The 21,584-nt window shown below is 40.3% G+C and overlaps 1 protein-coding gene across 4 annotated transcripts in view; it reads right to left on the bottom strand.

The window, feature by feature from the left end:
- The window catches only part of LOC125454051 (myosin light chain kinase, smooth muscle-like), a 399,944-nt gene that overhangs the window by 198,004 nt on the left and 180,356 nt on the right, over positions 1-21,584 (bottom strand). For all 4 annotated transcript variants that reach the window (XM_059647275.1, XM_048534324.2, XM_048534323.2 and 1 more), the window contains 2 exons: positions 18,217-18,420; positions 9,102-9,236 (listed from right to left, as the gene is read on the bottom strand). In XM_059647275.1, coding sequence (XP_059503258.1) covers positions 9,102-9,236; positions 18,217-18,420 — 339 coding nt within the window. The remainder of the gene's footprint in view (positions 1-9,101; positions 9,237-18,216; positions 18,421-21,584) is intronic.

Genomic DNA, 21,584 nt, shown 5'->3' with positions numbered 1-21,584 from the left:
TCCTAATGAGTGTTGGAGCAAGCTCTAGGGATTGAATGGCCTACTCATGCTCCTATCTTCTTTGTTTCTATTGCTGTTTGCAGTCAAGAGCATTATTTATGCTGGCTGCGCACTGCCAGGCAAAACAGCATCATCATCCTCAAGGACAGCAAGGAACTTGGAGCGAGAAGACAAATTAGCAAGTGAAGAATGTGTGTTATGAAAGTGCTGCAGTTGATGGGGAGAATATTTGCACAGTTTGTATGTCATGTTCACTTTGTTGCAGCTTAGTGAGACCACACAGTCTCTCACTGAAATAAAAGGCACAAAAGGTAGGCCTGAGAACGTGGTTGGGGGTGGGTGAGTGGGTGTTGTCTTTAAACTGAACAAAGAAAAGGGGTAATGACCACTGAAGGCTTCAGTTTTGGTTGAAAGCAAATAAAATAAGAGCTGGGGATGACGTAAATATTTCTCTCATCACAATGAGGTTAGATGCTATTGATGATGTGTCTAAGCAGTATTGACCAGGAGAACCTGGTGCTGTATTCAGTACAAAGATTCTGGACGACTGTAATGGAAGTCAGTGGTGAGTGGTGTTCCACAGGGCTCTATCCTTGGGCCTCTACTGTTTGTAATTTTTTTAATGACTTGGATGAGGGGATTGAACGATGGGTCAGCAAGTTTGCAGATGACACAAAGGTTGAAGGTGTCGTTGACAGTGTAGAGGGCTGTTGTAGGCTGCAGTGGGACATTGACAGGATGCAGAGATGGGCTGAGAGGTGGCAGATGGAGTTCAACCTGGATAAATGCGAGGTGATGCATTTTGGAAGGTCGAATTTGAAAGCTGAGTACAGGATTAAGGATAGAATTCTTGGCAGCGTGGAGGAACAGAGGGATCTTGGTGTGCAGATACATAGATCCCTTAAAATGACCACCCAAGTGGACAGGGTTGTTAAGAAAGCATATGGTGTTTTGGCTTTCATTAACAGGGGGATTGAGTTTAAGAGTCGTGAGATCTTGTTGCAGCTCTATAAAACTTTGGTTAGACCGCACTTGGAATACCGCGTCCAGTTCTGGGCGCCCTATTATAGGAAAGATGTGGATGCTTTGGAGAGGGTTCAGAGGAGGTTTACCAGGATGCTGCCTGGACTGGAGGGCTTATCTTATGAAGAGAGGTTGACTGAGCTCGGACTTTTTTCATTGGAGAAAAGGAGGAGGAGAGGGGACCTAATTGAGGTATACAAGATAATGAGAGGCATAGATAGAGTTGATAGCCAGAGACTATTTCCCAGGGCAGAAATGGCTAACACGAGGGGTCATAGTTTTAAGCTGGTTGTAGGAAAATATAGAGGGGGTGTCAGAGGCGGGTTCTTTACACAGAGAGTTGTGAGAGCATGGAATGCGTTGCCAGCAGCAGTTGTGGAAGCAAGGTCATTGGGGTCATTTAAGAGACTGCTGGACATGTATATGGTCACAGAAATTTGAGGGTGCATACATGAGGATCAATGGTCGGCACAACATTGTGGGCTGAAGGGCCTGTTCTGTGCTGTACTGTTCTATGTTCTATGTTCAATGTAATGTCACAATCAGGAATGAAAGTTGCATTCAACCAAAGAAAGTGGTTGCCATGGGAGGCCTGAAGCAGCTTACAGTCTTGAATTCAAGAACCTCCCTCAGCCACTGTGGGCATTGCACAAATTTAAAATTCCACCTTACAGATACTTTCTTGGGAGACTGAGAGAACAAATAATCCCAGCCAAATGAGTACATTTCCAACCTGGTGCAGAGGGTGCCAACTCTCAGGTCACTTGGGCCACACACCTCAGGAAGGACATACTGGCACTGGAGCATGTCCAGCGGAGATTCACACGGATGATCCCTGGAATGGTAGGTTTAACGTATGATGAACGGCTAAGGATCCTGGGATTGTACTCATTAGAGTTTAGAAGGTTGAGGGGAGATCTAATAGAAACTTACAAGATAATGTATGGTTTAGAAGGGGTGGACGCGGGGAAGTTGTTTCCGTTAGGTGGGGAGACTGGGACCCGTGGACACAGCATTAAAATTAGAGGGGATAAATTTAAAACTGAAATGAGATGACATTTCTTCAGCCAGAGAGTGGTGGGCTTGTGGAATTCATTGCCACAGAGTGCAGTGGAGGCCGGGACGTTGGAGGCCTTCAAGGCAGAGATTGACAAATTCTTGATCTCTAAAGGAATCAAGGGCTACGGGGAGAGTGCAGGGAAGTGGTGTTGAAATGCCCATCAGCCATGATTTAAATGGCGGAGTGGACTTGATGGGCTGAATGGCCTTACTTCCACTCCTATGTCTTATGGTGTTATGGTCTTATAAGAGGGTATGCACAACAGGCTGGGTCATGATCACAGCACAGAAAGTGAAATGGATCAACGAGTAGCTGATGATAACATCCATGTGACCACTGACACTTTCTAATTATTTGGAGGAGTCACAGACAAAAGTTGCTGAGATTTTGTTCTCCCCCTCAGTTGTCACTGGGGAAAAGAATTAATTGGGACAAGCTCACACACAGGTCTCTACACTCTCATTTCTCTTTAAAGGCAGGGTGGAGACCGTGTAGTTATCACATTCCAGGCATCATGAGTGTCATGGCAGGTTTAATTGGCTATTCCTGCCAAGCACCTTGTTACCTCCACATTTCATTCCATCTTTCAGTGCAACCTGATACTGAAATAATCTTAATCTTGCTCATGTAATGGTTCACTTTCCATTGTACGTTGTAGTCGGTGCTGCAGTTCAATATTGTGATTAATCATTACCAGAATAAAGAAATTATTTAAGAAAGGTGGTAAGGAAAAGTCAGGAAACTACTGACAATTGAGCCAGATGTCAGTGGTGGATAAATTGTTGGTGACATTTTGACGGACAGGATTTACGTATATTTGGAAAGGAAGAGACTGATTATAGATAGTCAACATGGCTTTGTACGTGGGAAATCATGTCTCACTAACTTGATTGAGTTTTTGAAAGAAATTAGAAGATTGACGAAGGCAGTGTGGTAGACGTTGCCACTATGGATTTCAGTAAAGTGTTCAACAAGGTTCTGCACGGTAGATTGATTTGCAAGGTTAGATCACATTTAATCCAGGAGGAGCTATCCAGTTGGATACTAACTTGGCTTGAAGATAGCAGATGGGGGAGGTGGTGGGGGGTTGTATTTTGGACTGGAGTTCTGTGACCAGCAGTGTGCTGCAAAGATTGGTGCTGGGCCCACTGCTTTTCATCATTTATATAAACAATTTGGATGTGAATATAGGAGGCATGGTTAGTAAGTTTGTAGATAACACCAGAATTGATGGCATAGTGGACAATGAAGAACATAATCTCAGAGTACAACAGGACTTTGACTAGATTGGCCAACGGGGTGAGGAGTGGCAGATGGAGTTTAATTTAGATAAATGTGAGGTTTTGTATTTCGGTAAGTCAAGGCAGGATGAGTGCAAATGCTCCACAGACAGGTCCCTGAGTCTGCATTTGGTCTCCCCGTGGGCAGCATGGTGGCGCAATGGTTAGCACTGCTGCCTCACAGCTTTGGGCAACTGTCTGTGTGGAGTTTGCATGTTCTCCCTGTGTCTGCATGGGTTTCCTCCGGGTGCTCCGGTTTCCTCCCACAGTATAAAGATGTGCAGGGTAGGTGGATTGGCCATGCTAAATTGCCCATAGTGTTCAGGGAGGTGTAGATTAGGTGGGTTGTGGAGAAGGGGGTGAGTCTGGGTGGGATGCTCTGAGATTTGGAGGGGACTTGTCGGGCCGAAGGGCCTGTTTCCACACTGTAGGGATTCTAATTCTTAAAAACAAACTACACACAATATTTCAGATAAGGCCCTGTATAACCTGGCAAGACATCCCTGTTCAATACCTTTGTTTCCAACTGCACTGTTCCCATACTACCACAACAATCCTTCTTACAGTCTGCACATGAATGGGGTCTTATACCCCATTGCTAGGTCCATTTGCTCATTCATCTTGCATTCCTTGGCTGCACAAGCTGCAGGAGCCTCAAAGCTTTGGGCAACAGCTGAGGGTTCCAAACTCCAATCCTGCATTTTGCTCATTGTCCCTTGTGTATCCTTATGGCTCAGTACCAAATTTTGTTTGGTAATGCCTGATACACAGTAGGACATTTTATGAAATTAAAGGTGCTATAAAGATTCAACTTGTTTCATGGTCAGACTGGATGGCTGATGTTGTTGATTTGTGCCCTGATTAGAATTTCAAACATGGAAAAAGGAAAGACTGCTGTCCATTGCCCCGTCACCAAACTTGACCATATCGAAGGAAGATGTGATTGTGCCAGAAAGGGGGTAAAAGGATGTTGTTTGGACCGGAGTATTTCAGTCACAGAGAGAGACCGTACAGGCTGGATCCATTCTCCCTGGAGCAGAAAAAGCTGAGGGGGCACCTGATTGAGGTGCGCAAAGTCTGAGGGGTATAGACTGGGTAGATAGGGAGATACTGTTCCCTTTAGTAGAAGAGTCAATAATGAGGAGTCATAGTTTTTAGTAAGAACCAGAAGGTTTAGAGAGTGCTTTGAGGATATTTTTCACCCAAAGGGTGCTGGGTGTGTAGATCTCACTGCCTAAAATGGTTATTCGGCTAGAAACCCTTGAAACATTGAGGAACTATTCAGCTTAACACCTGAAATACCAAAGCGTATAAGGCCATGGGCTGAGTGCTGGAAAATGGGATGAGAATAAACGAATGATTCATGACCAGCACAAGGACAATTAGCCAAAAGGCTTCTAAGTGTTCTGTACAAACTTTAGATTATATAACCTGTCTCTTCAAAATGACAGCTTGTCTGCTTAACACAATGACCTGCCCCCTTGGGAATTAGCCCATCTCTTTAGGATCATGGTCTGCCCCTTTAGAACATATGAACTAGGGTCAGAAGTAGGCCATTCAGCCCCTTGAACCTGCTCCACCATTTAATTTGATCATGGGTGATCTCATTTTGACTTCAAGTCTCCATAATCCTTCAGACCCTTACTAATTAAAATTCTGCTTATCTCCTCCTTAAACGTACTCGATGTCTCAGCACCCACTACATCCTGGGGGAGTGAATTCCACAGGTTCATGACCCTTTGAGAGAATTAATGTCTGTACATCTCGGTTTTAAATTTCGAAGGTCAAAAATCACACAACACCAGGTTGTAGTTCTACAGGTTTATGTGAAGACACAAACTTTCGGAATCTCACTCTACGACCTCTCGTTGTAGATTGTCCAACATGAGGAAACATCTTTTCTACATCCACTTTGTCAATCACCTTTAGCATGTTATAAACCCCAATATTTCTAAACTCTAGTAAGTACAGGTCTAAACTGTCAATCTCTCTTCATACCACAAACCCCTTATTTTTGGAATTAATCTGGAGCACTTCCTCTGAAGTGCCTCCAATGCAAATACATCCCTCTTCAAATAAGAGGAGCAAACTTGTATGCAATACTCCAGATTTGGTCTCACTAATGCATTGTACACTTGCACTAACACTTCCCTACTTTTATATTCTATTTATTTAGCAAAAAATGCCAAATTTCCATTTGCCTTTCTTATTTCTTGTTGTACTTGCATTCTGAAATTCATGCATAGGGACACCCACATCCCTTTGCATTGAAGCATTTTGAAGAATCTCTCCATTTCGATGATAAATTGCCTTTCTGTTCCTCCAAGAAAATGGATAAGCTCATTTCAATGAAGAAATAGAAACTTATTTTCCCAACTATTTTATTGTCATCTGCAAGTGTGGCTACAGGACATTTTAACAATGCAGCCAAGTCATGAATAGAGAGTGTGAACAGTCAGGGCCCAAGGGCCAAACACTGTGACCCCACTGGTTACTGCTTGCCAACCAGAAAAAGATCAATTTATCCTGACTCTTTACTTTTCTGAAGATGTCATAGGAATGCTATACAGGAGCACTTGGTCAGCAGTGTGATGGCCTGAGATCTCCAAAGACTTTGAGGATCTCATCACCAATTGCAAGACCTGCACCGTCCACATACCAGAGCAGTAAGAATGGTTGACAACCACCACATTCCACACTGGGCTATGGGCAGGTATGGCCACTGTTCTATTTAAATTTGATAGAAGGTTTAAGCTCATTGTCATTGATTATTTCTCCAAATGGATAGAGGTTAAGAAGCTTCATAACAAAGGTACAGATGCTGTTATCAGAGTCTCACATGAGATATTTGCAATGCATGGGATCCTTGATGTGCTGGTTCAGATAATGAGCCACAGTTTGATAATGAGCCACAGTTTGTTAATGAGTACTTCTGCTAATTTAGTGCCTGTTCTGGATTGAAACATATTACAAGGTGAACACCATGGCCACTCTCAAAAAGGGAAGTCAAGTACAGGTCAAGTCTATTAACTCACTCTTGAAGAAGAATACTGTACACAACAGATCATATAATACAATGGGCAACACTATGTGAGGTGGTTGTCACATCTAAGATTAGGGATGTGAATGTGAAAGGCACGGTCATTCGAGGATTTGCAGACCATCAGAGATTGTATCTTGATTGTTTTGCCAAAGCGATCATACAAAGAAATCACAGGAACCTCATCCCTTTATGAGTTTAATGGTCTATCACAGGTCAATTGGATTGAATCAATGTGTAACTGGACAATGTAAGGGAACCACAGACCTCAGATTTGTCGGAAAGAGAATCAAAGTCAATGGTCTCCCACCCAGCAAACTAGCAGTCTTCTGACTCCAAACAGAATGCATTCCAGGAGAAACCTTCAGATGAACTGAATTGTCGAATCAGAGACAAAAACAAAAATTGCTGAAGAAACTCAGCAGGTCTGGCAGTATCTGTGGAGGGAAAGCAGGGTTAACATTTCGAGTCCAGTGACCCTTCTTCAGAATCTTCCTATGCTCTCTCTCCACCAATGCTGCCATACCTGAAGAGTTTTTCCAGCAATTTCTGTTTTTGTTTCAGATTTCTGGAATCCGCAATTCTTTGTTTTACTTGATTGTAAAATCAGTGACTTTGGGAGATGGGCTTGTGGTAAAATGTCGAGAGTAATGATGGAGCAAAAAAGAACTTGGGGAGAGTTGTTGTGCACGGATCTACATATTTTTGAAAGAACTAATGCCAAAGAGTGCTGTATGCTCCACACAATATGTGAAACTAAACATCTAGCCATTTCAAACTTACTATAACATTGTAAATCATATCAGAGTAATCTAAGATTAGTTACTAACACGTAATAAACTATACATTGTTAACCACAAGAGACCTTTCCAGTTAGCGGAGGAAATGATTTTCCTCTACCACACTTGACCAGGCAGGCTGTATAGTTCCTACACTTAAACAGGATGGTTGCTACAAGCTTCATCATGCAATGTGGAGAGCTGGCATGGCCACACAACTCGTATGAGTTTTTAGAATCCAACTGTATAAAAATTCTGAAATAAGTACATTGTGTTCAGCACCTCACAATAATTTCTGCTTAGAAAGGAATTCCAATCATTTCTAATCCACAATACTTCTTCAGGAATAGAGTTTCTATTTCAAAGCTGGAATCACATTTATTTTAAAAAAGACAACAGCATCATTTCAGCTCCTTTCTTCTGACCTTTAATTGATTCCATGATTTGCTCAAGATGTTTAACCTCTAATTGTCCTCAAGAGGACACAGCAACAGAGATCTGGTAGCCTTGGGGAAACACAATTAAACATACTCGTGCTTCAATAATAGAATAATAAATTCTGTGTAACATAGGATAATATTAATGCCCTAATTAAAAAGTTAATCCCCTGACTAGCTATAAATAACACCAAGTAAGATTAATTCAAAATGGTCATAAATTTGAATACATGGTACAGGGAATTTAGGAAGAATATGGCCTATTTAATTTGAGGTTTGTTATCATAAGTCAGAAAAAAAACACCGATCTTTCCTAAATATAATTGTTGGGTAACGCTGCATTAATGGTGTTATATGCTACATTTAATTCTGAACTTAAAAATGCCAATTTTTGACTAGTGTGCTGGAAGAGCAGAAATATCCAATAGCTTAATAGTCAGGAGACACCTTCTGGCATTGTTTTAGAATTGCACCTTAAGAACAGATGAAATTCTCCAGTAACTTCAAAGCCTATGAAAATCCACAGATACTGCCCTTGTAGGTAAGGATTTAAAAATCAGAGGATACTGTGCATTATTTTTAAATCCATAAAATAAAGTCGAATAAGTCATTCAACTACCCACTTGAATTTCCTGTATGGAAATTTCAATCTGAGGCACACCGATAAAAAACTTCAAAGCAAAGCTAAAGATTGTGATGTTAAGATTGTAGCTAAATCTAAAAGGAATAGTAACGTCAATTATTTCTTAGCTGGTCTATGGAAGGAAAAATAATAGTTCATCCGTTTAAGGATATGGGTTTGATCAAAACTCTTAATTTGTCATATGAATGGTTCATATACAAAATAACCATGACTTGGTATCTAGGAGTACATTGTAGAGAAATCATTTTATTCAAATATGTTGATTTTCTAAATGCAATAAGTTTTCCAGGGGTAACAATTAATGCCCCAATTATAGATTTTGAGTAATAAGTTTATTATTAGCCAGAACAAATAGCTCCACAGCAATCAAAAAGGTAGAAAAATGGTTTATAACACTCATTATCCATTAATATTTTGACAGATTTCATGAGAACACTGCCATATATTTAATCATCTGGAATTATTTTTGGCAGCTTGATTGATGCTAACTTTGAAGTAATTTTATGCAATGAGTATTGGTGCAATGTTGCAGTTATCCAATTACTACAAATATGATTTTAGGAGATCAATTGAGAACTACTTGCCAGTTTGTTATGATAGAGTCTGACACAAGTCAAATTATTTTTCTACAATATTACCCATATGCACACATTTTAATGCCTTAATTGATTCACAGAAATGTATTCCCAACTTTATACAACAAACCTTAGAAATCATAAGCTACCCAAGTACATTTTAATTGCGCACTTTGCAGATTGGGTGGTGTTAACTGACTAATACTTGAACATTGACTGAACAATATACCCCTTCTCAATCCCCTTCTGGAGATGATTTCTTACCATTCACAAGCCAGGTAATCCGAGGCTGAGGTTTGCCATCCACAGAGCACTGCAGGACAAAATCCTGACCTTCGCTCACTCTGCATTCCTTCAATACGCTAGTGAAAAATGGTGGTACCTCCTCTTCCTTGGAGCCTTCAATTGATTAATCAAAAATAGTCCATCATATTTTGTACATAAACTCTGTACCTATGCATACTTTAAGTGTATAATTTAGCCCTCCCACAATTATTTCAGAAATAATTTACTGGGTTAACACTTCTCATTCTGATAAAGCCTTGCTGTAGGAATCACTGTAGTACTGGCAAATTAAGTTGCCTCATTTCAGTTGATTGATAGCTTCCTGAATTCAATTAAAGCTTTCAAATTAAAGTGGAATACAAATATGATAAGTTTAATAAATTTTTCAGAAACAACTTTTATTCCTAAGCAGAAGCATTAACCAATTTATTTTAAGTAGTCCAGCTTAGCTGAAGTAAGCATTCATGTGGATATAGCCCACAGCATTAATGTAAAGGACCAAACAAGTTGTCTGCCATTTAGTTTTGTTTGGGAAATATAAATTCAAATGACTGCGCTGTTAAATCAAGAGGGCTTGTCTGTAGTTTAGAAATTATTGTTGTCAACATGATTACATGAACAGATTTTCCCAAATGAGAAATTAATTTTTTTTAATGCATGATGTGGAAGTGCTGACATTAGACCGGTGTGGATAAGGTTAGAAGTCAGATGACACCAGATTACAGTCCAACAGGTTTACTTGTAATCACAAACTTTCAGAGTGTTACACCTTCATCAGTTGAAGTGAGAGAGAAACACACAGAACTTAGAATTTATAGGCAGAGAGATTAGTGCGGAGAAAGATCATAGGGTCATACAAATGATGTGAGTGGAGTGTCAACAGGTGACAGATGACCAAGTGTGTCAGATGCTGCGAGTAAAGCGTCAGCAGCTGAATAACAAGCCAAGGGATGATATATAATCCGATTCAATGAGGTAGAGAGATAATTACAAAAATTTAAAAATAAACAGGTGCTGGAGACAAACCAGTGGCTGGAATAAATGATAGGTATAAGAGTCACACGCCGAGATTACTAACCAAAGTAATAAGTAATCCAAAACTGTACAAACTGATTAAGGTAGAGAGATCATAACAATTTATCAAGGTGACAGTGTCAAAGCAGGACAGCAAGGAAGATTTTACAGACACGGAACTGTGTGGTGGGGTCACATGCAGTGTGACATGAACCCAAGATTACAGCTGAGGCCATCTTCAGGGGAATGGAACATGGCTATTAGTTTTTGCTTGGCAATTCTGCGTTGTTGTGTATCTCGAAAGCCACTTTGGGCGATGCTTACCGAAAGATCGGAAGCTGAATGTCCTTGACGGCTGAAGTGTTCCCCCAGTGGGAAGGAATATTCCAGTCTGGAGATTGTTGTACAGAGTCCATTTATCTGCTTTTTTAGCATCTGCATTGGTCTCACCAATATACCATGCCCCAGGGCATCCTTGCCTGCAGCGTATGAGATAGACAATGTTGCTGAGTCACACGTACGTGGTGGGTGATGTTTCCATGTGTGATGGTAGTGTCAATGTTGACGGTCTGATGAACTTTCAATGTACTCATCGATCATCAGTTCTGACATGCCACAGCAAAAAAACTGTAATGACCTCCTCAGAAGACAGACACAGGATATGACCGATAGAGTGCCCTTCGTCATCCAGTATTTCCCTGGAGTGGTCAAACTATGCCATGTTCTTCACAGCCTTCAACAGGTCATTGATGACAACGAGCATCTTGCCAAGATCATCCCTACGCCTCCGCTTCTCGCCTTCAAGCAACCACGAAATCTTTACCAGACCATCATTTGCAGCAAGCTATCCAGCCTTCAGGATAACATTATACAACCCTGTCATGGCAGACTCTGCAAGACATGTCATTCACCATCCAAGATGTACAGGACAGATAGTCATGCAACCCAGCAAACGTTGTCAATCTCACATGCTGCAGCCAAGGATGCCCTGAGGCATGGTATGTTGGTGAGACAAAGCAGATGCTACAACAATGGATGAATGGACACTGTACTACAATCACCAGACAGGGATGTTCCCTCCCAGTTGAGGAACACCTGAGCAGTTAAGGACATTCAGTCTCCGATCTTCAGATAAGTGTTCTCTAAGGCAGCCTCTGAAATACACAACAATGCATGAATTGCCAAGCAGAAACTGATAGCCAAGTTCCGTATGGATGAAGCCAGTCTCAACTGTAATCTTGGGTTCATGTCACACTGCATGTGACCCCACCATGCAGTTCTATGTCTGTAAAATCTTCTTTACTGTCCTGTTTTGACACTGTCACCTTGATAAATTGTTATAATCACTCTACCTCAGTTAGCTTGTGCAGTTTTGGATTACTTATTACTTTGGCTAGACTCTCGGCATGTGATTCTTACACCTATTATGATGTTCCAGCCACTTTGTTTGTCTCCAGCACCTGTTTATTTTTTAATTTCTTATAATTATCTGTCTGCCTCATTTAATCTGATTATAGGTCATCCCATGGCTTGTTGTTTAGCTGTTACTTTACTCACATTGTCTGACACTCTTGATCAGCTGCAGAAACCTATTATTTGGCCTGTCGACACTCCATTCACACCACTTGTATGATCCTTTGATCTCTCTGCCCATTGATCTCTCTGCCAATAAATTCTATGTTCTGTGTACTTCTCACTTCACCTGGCGAAGGGGCTATGCTCCAAAAGTTTGTGATTATGCATAAACCTGTTGGACTTTAACTGGTGTCATCTGACTTCTGCCGTAATTTTCATGCAAGTATTGGCCAAATGACCGCTAATGTATCTACAAATATAGTAAATCATGTCATGTGATCACATCAACACTCATCAAGACAACAGGGTATCCTTTGGTTACATTTTTGTCTGTCTGAACTGTAATTATTCCATTAATGGGTGACTTTGTTCAAAATGTACACATCAAAATTAGCAGATTAAAGCAGTGTTGGTGTGGCTGAAGTTATGAAAACATTTGGAAAAACAGTCAATAAACACTGAACTGAATGGTCATTTCCATTAATATTGGCACACAAATTAATAATCATCGCAAAAAATCATTTATCCTGAAAGGCACACATTTTAACTGAAGCGAGAGCATAAGAAAACCAGTAATATCAGAAATATTAACATATATTTGCTGTAATAATAGCCTTTATTCTTTGGAGCTTCTAGTAGGCTGAAAAATCTACTGAACCAAAATTATGATTTGAAGGAGAATATTCAGAATTGGCATGCACATGGAATTAACTCAGTTTGTATCCAAAGGTGAATGTGCGGCAGGGCTTTAAGTGGCAGCCACTGAAGTAATTACCATTTATAAAATCTACAATTCACCACCAAACATTTACTATTCTATACTAATTTCTGTCTTATAAATTATAATAATTGCTCATGGCAGTTCAGCTCACTTAATATAGCATTGCTGTAAAGGCAAAGTCTCAAAGTTCTCAAATGAACTTCAGTCCCTTTAGTATTCAGGAGCAAGGACAGAATGATAGGCTGGTCCAGGTAGCAGTGCACTGGGGAGACAATTTGTATGTAAGTCCATTGCAAAGGGCACAAGAGAAGATATCAACGATCACCCTTGTTAGGGCCAGGAGAAGGACAAGTGGTCTCACAGACTCCAGAAAGAAAACGTACGTCTCCCATGTCAATTTTCTTTCCCAGTTATGACACATTGTCAGACAGCCCTGGCTACCAAACTCTCCAGTCATCTGGTTTTCGGCAGGCAGTTTCTGTGCCTCATGGCTTTTCATCACTTCCTAGCAGGTGGAAATTTATTGGATAGCATTTAACTGAGGCTTGCAAGCTAAGTAATCTGTACCTCAATCCTGGAGAAACAGACTAAAATTCTACCTCCCCAACCAAGGTTCGACTAGGACTAAAGTGATAGTCACAAGGATTTTGTAGATTTTTCTGAACTGAGTTGTAAGATAGGAGTGCAAGTTTGGCTCCTTAATTGGAAGCTGACTGTCACTGCCAGCAGCAGTTTGGAAGGTGCCCCATGGGATGCCTGATGTTTGGCAGTCTGTTTAAAAGGCCTACCTTTGAGCATTGGATAGAGTTACAATAGAAGAAACAACAAAAAAAACTTCTCTAGCCCTCATTCCTTATGCACTCTCACACTCCTAATTCCCCATTAATGCTATCACATGCCATCCCATGTCCTACGAACCCCAAATGGTCCCTTATACCTTCTGTGTTAACTGATGCTCCTCGAACACACTCACGGGTCCTCAAACCCTTAATACTGACGTTTATTCCCCCATTCACCCCATGTCCACTTATACCCTCTATGCCTACCCATGCCCCTTTATCAAGCACCTATCATCCCTACATCCTATGTACAAACTTGCCCAATATCTACCATGCGCAGTCCTAGCAGCCATGATGAGATGAAATAAAATAAAGGTCCAAGTATCTATCGCAGTGAACAGTTTTTAAAAACTCTCACTATCAATACTTAAATTCCTTTAAGTATTTAATCCCTTATACAAGCATACATATGTCTTAACAGTTCCACATATAAGATAGCTGATCACTTTAGGACACTTGGATGGGTCAATAAAACTGAACTTACAGAAGCAGAACCCTCCAACCCCGGCACATTGTGGAAGCAGTCAAGCAGCACTAATCCTCATGAGGAAAAACAGTGAAAGAGAAGACAACTGCAGGTTGATGTTCTATGTTATAAAACTTTAAAAGGCAGAAAATTAAATGACGACAGTTTAAAGGTTGCATAGAGCTTATCCAGTGTACATGAATATTCATATTTACTCCTTATATTCCCAAATATGTATCTGACCTGTCCCAAAGAGCACCTGACCTCCCTCCAAACGTAGTGTTTTATCTCTGCAAGTACAACACTACTTGTCCAAACAGCTCCTGGCAGCTTTAGACTTTGAATGTCTAATATTTACAAGTTGTGTTTTGGAAATCTGAAATTTTGGAAGTTTGAAAATTGGTCTGTTTGAAGTCATAGGCATGCCTCCAAGAAACATGGCTGCACATATTACAAACTACCCATGATTCCTCTCCTACTCCAGTCACCCCTAGCCCCCAAACCCCATGACAAAAAGGCTGGGTTCAATGGCAAAACCTCTGGAATTGGGGCTGTAATGCTACTCTGGCTAAGGCACAGCCCTATTCCATCTCTGTAAAAATTCATGCCATAGAAAATTGAAGCACAGAAGAAAGGCCATGCATCAAATGGGGTCTGACTTGTCAGAAATGGAATTATACAGCTTAATCCCAATTACCAGCTCCTGTTCCATAGCCCTGTAGGATGTAACACTAAGCATGTATATCTATGGGTAGTGATTACAACAAGATCAGCCAGGTGGACATAATAGAATATGATTTCCCTGACGGGGGCAATTAATCTGGTCCAATCAGGGAGAGCTGGCTGATTGGTAAGAACAGGAATATCAGAGGTTCTATTCACTCCAAGAGCTGGCACTGAGGTAGCTAGATCAGGGTCAAGGACTCTCCAAATGTAAATGTGGGTGGTAGGATACTAGCCTCTGTAGAGTTAGTTCATGATGTATTTATTAATGTGATAAGATTGCCTATATTGTTGCATTGTTATGAATTTGTGGTCATAGTTATTTGCATCTGTCCAATTTTACACATTAGTTTTGAACTCTGAATCAAACTGTTTTTTTGACATTTCTGTATGCATTGGCAGTTAAGATCATTAAGATATAGAAGCAAAGTTAGGCCATTTGGCCCATCATTCAATCATGGCTAGTATGTTTCGCAATCTCACTCTCCTGCCTTCTTCCCCTAACACTTGATCTCCTTTCTAACCAAAAATCTATCTACCTCTGTCTTAAATACACTCAATGACTTGACCTCAACGTTTTGTGACAATAAGTTCCACTGATTCACTAGCATCTGGCTGAAGAAATTCCTCCTCATCTCGATCTTGGTCAGCGCAGGCTTGGAGGGCCAAAGTGTCTGTTCCTGTGCTGTAATTTTCTTTGTTCTTTACTTTGTTTATCTCAGTTCTACAGGGTCATCCGTTCACTCGGAGGCTGTGCCCTTGAGTGCTAGTCTCTTTGCCTAGTGGGAACATCTTCTCCATATGAACTCTATCCAGGCCTCTCAGTATTCTGTAAGTTTCAATCAGATCCTCTCCACCCTCCCCCCACTCCCACCTCTGCATGCTTCTAAACTTCACTGAGTACAGACCCAGAGCCCTCATCTGCTCCACATATGCCAAGCCCTTTATCTGTGGGATCATTCTTTAAACATCACATGGACCCCTTCCAAGGCCAACATATCCTTCCTCAAATATGGGTCCCAAAACTGCTCACTAGATTCCAAATGCAATATGATAAGGACCTTATACAGTCTCAGAAGCACATAACTACTCTACTATTCTAGCCTTATTGAAATGAATGCTAACATTACGTTTCAATTCCTGATTGCCAACTGAACCTGATATAGATCTCTTAAGTCCTTTTGTGCTTCAGATTCCGAAGCCTTTCCCCATTTAGAAAAAAAGTCTGCATCTCTATTCTTCCCCAAAGTGCATAACCTCACACTTTCCCACATTGTATGCCATTAGGCCAGTGCAGGCTATCCGTAATCCCCCTATTTACCTACCCCTTTCATATATCTTTGATAGGAAGGATGTTGTTAAACTTAATAGCGTGCAGAAAAGATTTAAGAGGATGTTGCTGGGACTGTAGGTTTATAGATGAAGGCTGAATAGGCTGGGGCTTTTTCCACTGGAGCATCGGACACTGAGGTGACCATATAAAGGTTTGTAAAATCATGCGGGGCATAGTTGGGTGAATCACCAAGGTATTTTTCCAAGGGTGTGGTGAGTCTAAAGCTAGAGGGCATCAATATAAGGTGAGAGGTGAAAGATTTAGAAGGGACCTGAGGGGCAACTTTTTTCATGCAGAGGATGGTGTGTGTATGGAACAAGGTGCCAGAGGATGTGATGGAGGAAAGTATAATTACAACTTTTCAAAAGGAACCTGCATGGGTATATGAATAGGAAAGGTTTAGAAGGATCTGGGCCAAATGCTGGCAAATAGGACTAGGTCTGATTAGTGTTGGTTCCACATACATGAGTTGGACTGAGGGGTGTGCTTCCATACTGTAGGACTCTAGATTCTCTCTTTCCGTGGGCTTCAGTCGTGTTCCTCAGGGATCGGTGCAGTTTGTAATTCGTATAAATTATTTGGATGAGAATTTAGGAAGTGTAGTTAGTAAGTTTGCAGATGGTACAAAAATTGGCGGCACAGTAGACAGTGAAGAAGATTTTCTAAGATTACAAAGTGTTCTTAATCAATTGGGTGAATGGGCTGAGGAGTGGCGGATCAAGTTTAATTTAGATTATGTGACATGTTGCATTTTGATAAGACAAACAATGGCAGTTAATAGCAGGGCCTTGTGGTGTATTGTTAAATAAAGAGACCTAGGAGTTCAGATACATAGTTCCTTGAAATATGTGTTACTGGTCAACAGGGTGGTAAAGAACAAAAACAAAGTTGCTGGAAAAGCTCAGCAGGTCTGGCAGCATCTGTGAAGGAGAAAACAGTTAACGTTTCGGGTCTAGTGACCCTTCCTTACACCTGTGGTAAAGAGGCGTTTGGCATGCTTTCCTTCTTCGCACAGACCATTGGGTATGGGAATTGAGATGTCATGTTATGGTTGTACAGGACACTGGGGAGGCCACTTTTGGAGTGCTGTGTACAGTTCTGGTTGTCCTGCTTAGGGAGGATATTATTAAATTGGAGAGGGTGCAGAAAAGATTCACAAGGATCTTACTGGGACTGGAGCGTTTGAGTTATAAGGAGAGACTGGATAGGCTAGGGCTTTTTTTCACGGGAGCATAGGAGGTTGACAGGTGACTGTATAGAGACTTATAAAATCATGAGGGGCACAGATAAGGTGAATAACAAAAGTCTTTTCCTGATGGTAGGGGAGTTCCAAACTGGAGGGCATAAATTCAAAGTGAGAGGAGAAAGGCTTAAAGGGGCCTGAGGGAGAACGTACTCACAGAAGGTGGCTCCTATATTGAATCAACTGCCAGAGGAAGTGGTAGATACATGTATAGTTACAGCATTTAAAAGACATTTCACCTGAATGGGAAAGGTTTAGAGGGATATGGGCCAAACACCGGCAAATGAGATCAATTTAGTTTGGGCAACTTGGTCTGCTTGGATGAGTTGGACCAAAGGGCCTGTTTCCATGCTGTTTGACTCTACGATTCTATGATTCAAACTTCTTCCCCTCAAATTGCAGAGTGATCCTGTCACATTATGGCCACTGCCCTCTAGGGGTTCCTTCACCTTAAGCTCCCTAATCAAACTGGCCTCATTGAAGATCAACAAATCCAGAACTGACAATTCCCTCGTGGGCTCTACCACAAACTGCTCTAAAATAAACCATCTTGCAGATTTTTCATTAATTCCTTTTCTTAGGATCTGCTACCCACCTGATTTCCCCAGTCCACCCACATACTGAATACCCCCATGATTATTATAAGAGTACCTTTCTTACATTGCTTTTCTATCTCCTGAGTTATTTTCTGCACCACAGCCTGACTACTACTGAGGGACCTACACACAGCTCTCATTTGGCACACTCTTCCTTTATTGTTCCTCAATACTAACCACACAGATTCTATGCATTCCCACCCTATATCAATTCTTGCTATTGATTTGATTTAATTTCCTAGTATTAAACCAAGTATTGTGGGATCAAGTAACACACAGGCAAGACTATGTAAAGATGGTATACCCGTTTCTGAACTGAGCATACATTAGTCAAATCATTAGATTTTTAACAACAATCTGAAAGTAGTTGGGGTCATTTTCTGGTGCTAGGTAAAGGACTAACAAAAATCTTGTAAACTGATTTTGCAATCGAGCGTTATGGGATCTGATTGCGTGACCTAACATATGAACACAAGACTGTTATTCCAGTATTACATGAACCTAATCCTAATCTTTCCTGTACTTTTAATAGCAATTGTAAAATAACATTTTGGTAAGTTACTTAATGGGACCAGGCTACTTGCCTGTTACACTCAATGTCCAGTTCCTGGAAGTCTGGCCTCTGCGGTTTGTCACCGTGCAGCTGTATGAGCCACTATCTTCCATATTTACGCAGCTAATGCAAAGATGTTGAATCCCATCCTTTTCGTACATTTCAAGACCACCTGTTCCTTTCAGTAAAACTCCATTTTTTGTCCACTTCACTTCTGGTTTTGGATTTCCTGTAACTGTATAACACGAACTTGTCAAAAAACAGTACTACAGTATATGAAATCTCAAGGAACATTGAGAAAAACAAATAATAAGTGTGTCACATTAACTCCACTGGATGATCGTTTAAATCATTTTGGGAACCAACATATATAATATGGAAAACAAGGGCAGGGGTTGCTATGCTACTGGCATTTACCACTTCAAATGTGTTGATGACCTGTAGTTATCAAATAAAAGCCACCACACTGAATCTCACTGTTCTTGAACAACTTCAGAAATAGATTGTAGAGAAAGGATAGCACATTGCCACAAAAAGTACCCAATCATTGACATCTAGTTCACTTGAAACAAACCAGCTCTTCTTAACTTGTCATTGAATGATGTCACAATCCAATATCATAGCACTCTCAAACTGCTAGCTGTACTTATCCAGGCAGGTCCAGAATGAGATGATCACATCAGTTCTACTTTGAAATGAACTAATAGCCCTTCTATACATGCTTCTTTAGCTGAAATACCATTCCCTCTCAAGCAATGATCTCATCATCATTTTCACATTTTATTCGTCTTGTTTTGGTACGTGTTACACTTGTTCCTAATCCCAAAGCAGCAATACAAAATAAATGAAATTGTTCAGAAAGTGCTTGCAAAGTCCACTGTTGCCCCTAGTTATTGTAATTACTCAGATACCATACATGAATGTGGCCAAGAGACACTGTCAAACTGGTGCAGTAAACTCTGCCATTCTTTTGCGAGTTTGTTGTTCATTATTCATTACCTGCAAACAGCAACTACTGAATTCATACTAACTGAATTAGAGTATAAAGTTACCAAGTTTGTGAAAAATCCAATGTTGTATCTCCTCTGTGCAACAAAAACTCTAACAGCTATTAATCTTTGAACATTTAATAATGAGGAGTTCTTAATCTGTTAATTGGTACATTATTCTACTCAATTCTTTCTAACAATCTTTTTGTTTTATATTTTACTTGGTGTAATTGATTGTAAAATTTATGTCAATTTGGCATTTGACTGAAGTTCACTTTCAAATAAATTAATCTTTGATGATTACACCCATTGATTATGATGCAAATGTCATGGCGACTTCATGCTACATGTTCACATGAATGATCCCCAGATCCGATTAGTGCTAATCACATTGCTCATTGGCTGTATGCATCCAACAAGGATAAATATCCTGAGTTGCTGGCATCAAATAAAATTATCCTATATCTCTTAAAAGAGCAGAAACATTACGGCATGAGGAGGTGCTTAGAGCTGTGTTTGAAGATAATTTGATCTGTTTAAAAAGACTGAAGAATGGCACAACAGGGGGAATGAGTTAGCACTAAAAAGTCTGCAGATGCTGCAAGGGAGGCCATGCTGGAGGAGATGCAATGTAATGAAGATGTCCTGAACTGCACTGGGACATTGATCAAGCTGTGTCAGTGGGCTCCAACTATTAAGGGTGATGATATGCTTAGTATCTAATTTTACTTCTTACGTCTCACTTCCTACTCATCTAATAACCTTATCTGATTTAAGCTTCGATTGTTCTAAGAAACACCCCTACCTTCCTTACTACAACACCTGTTGTGCCTTTCTCCCCTCAGATAGCCAATGAACGCACATCCTGGGTAGGCACTGGAAAACATCCAGGAAGCCAATGATGAAAAAGTCACAGCTACATAATTTAGTTTCTCACCATCAATCTTTGTTCAGATATTGCTACCGCGTGCTTTTTTAAAAGATAGTGTTGTGAAGTTGGGTGGAGCACTTGTGGATTCGAAGGCAGGATGTTAGAATTTGATGTTTGTACCAAATGTCAGTAGGGCAGTAGCACCGTTGACGGATTTGTTAAAGAAGAACACAAAATTTTGGTGGACAGAACAATGCCAGGAGGCAGTTGAGAATTTAAAAACAGTGTTAACCACTGCACCAGTTTTGGCCACACCATATTTTTTGAAACCCTTCAAAGTCACAATTAACACAAGCGATGTAGGTAATGGAGCTGTGTTGTTATAGGAGGATAATTGTAGAATTTAAAGGTCAATTAATTATTTTTCAAAAAAATTCAATATCCACCATAAAAAATTCAACTATTGAAAAAGAGTTATTGAATTTGGTAATGGCCTTACAATATTTTAATGCTTATGTTGCAAACAATGCATCAGAGACATTTGTGTGTATGAATTGCAATCTTTTGACATTTCTGGAAAGATTTAAGGACAAGAACACCAGATTATTTCATTGGAGTCTCATATTACAAACATTTAGTTTACAGATTGTACATGTTGTGGGTTGTGAAATCTCATCATGTTTGCTTTATCATGAGTTTAAAAGAAAAATGTTTATATAAGATAAAAATGATATACACAATTGGTATAAAATGTGTAACACCTGATTAATGAGCTATGGATCCAGTAATATAATGGAGTTGAGTGTATTTTTTAAAAAGAAAAAAATGCCATCTTTTCAGAATGATTTTATTTTAAAAGTGGGAGTTGTTGTGAAGTTGGGTAGAGAGCTTATGGGCTGAGGCAGTAAAGTTAGAATTTGGCGTTTGTAAAATGCTTGGGGATAAGCATTGTGCAGTCCCTTTAAAAGATCATGTGCTTTTTCTGCGCTTAGAGATTTAAAATTTATGCCTGTGAGCAGCAGCTTGAAAGTTTGGAAGTACACAGAAAGCAGCCAAATTGAAATATTTGGATCAAAAGGCCGTCCAGTTAGCAGGCCAAACAGAAGTTTTTATCAAAACATGAACTTAGCCAATCAATTTGAGCCAGGCACTTAGATACCAAATACCTATTAAATTTAAATCTGATGGTTTTGACAAGGTAGGACCAATCCTATTGTAGGAAATATTGATATGTCATCAAGGGTATAAAAAGAAAGGGGGAGTTGGACACATCCCCAAAGATAGCTGTTGTCTGCCAAGGCTAACAGCCCTCAGCTCTTGAGAGAACAGCTGGCTCTCACAGTCTTCTCTATCTCTTAGAAAAAGCACCATCTAAATAACAACAGTGGCACAATTAGTTAATATTCCTGACAGATGAATCAATGGAGAAGACTTTCATGACAGAAGAATGAACAGAGAAGGCACAGAATAGTCTAGAAGGCACATAACCTGGCCTGAATTTTGATAGGCTAAATTCTATTTTTTTAAACATATAAGTGA

Source organism: Stegostoma tigrinum, chromosome 7 (assembly GCF_030684315.1).
Source record: "Stegostoma tigrinum isolate sSteTig4 chromosome 7, sSteTig4.hap1, whole genome shotgun sequence".
NCBI lineage: Eukaryota > Metazoa > Chordata > Chondrichthyes > Orectolobiformes > Stegostomatidae > Stegostoma > Stegostoma tigrinum.
The sequence above is the reverse complement of the archived record's forward strand: the minus strand, read 5'-3'. Positions and strand labels throughout refer to the sequence as shown.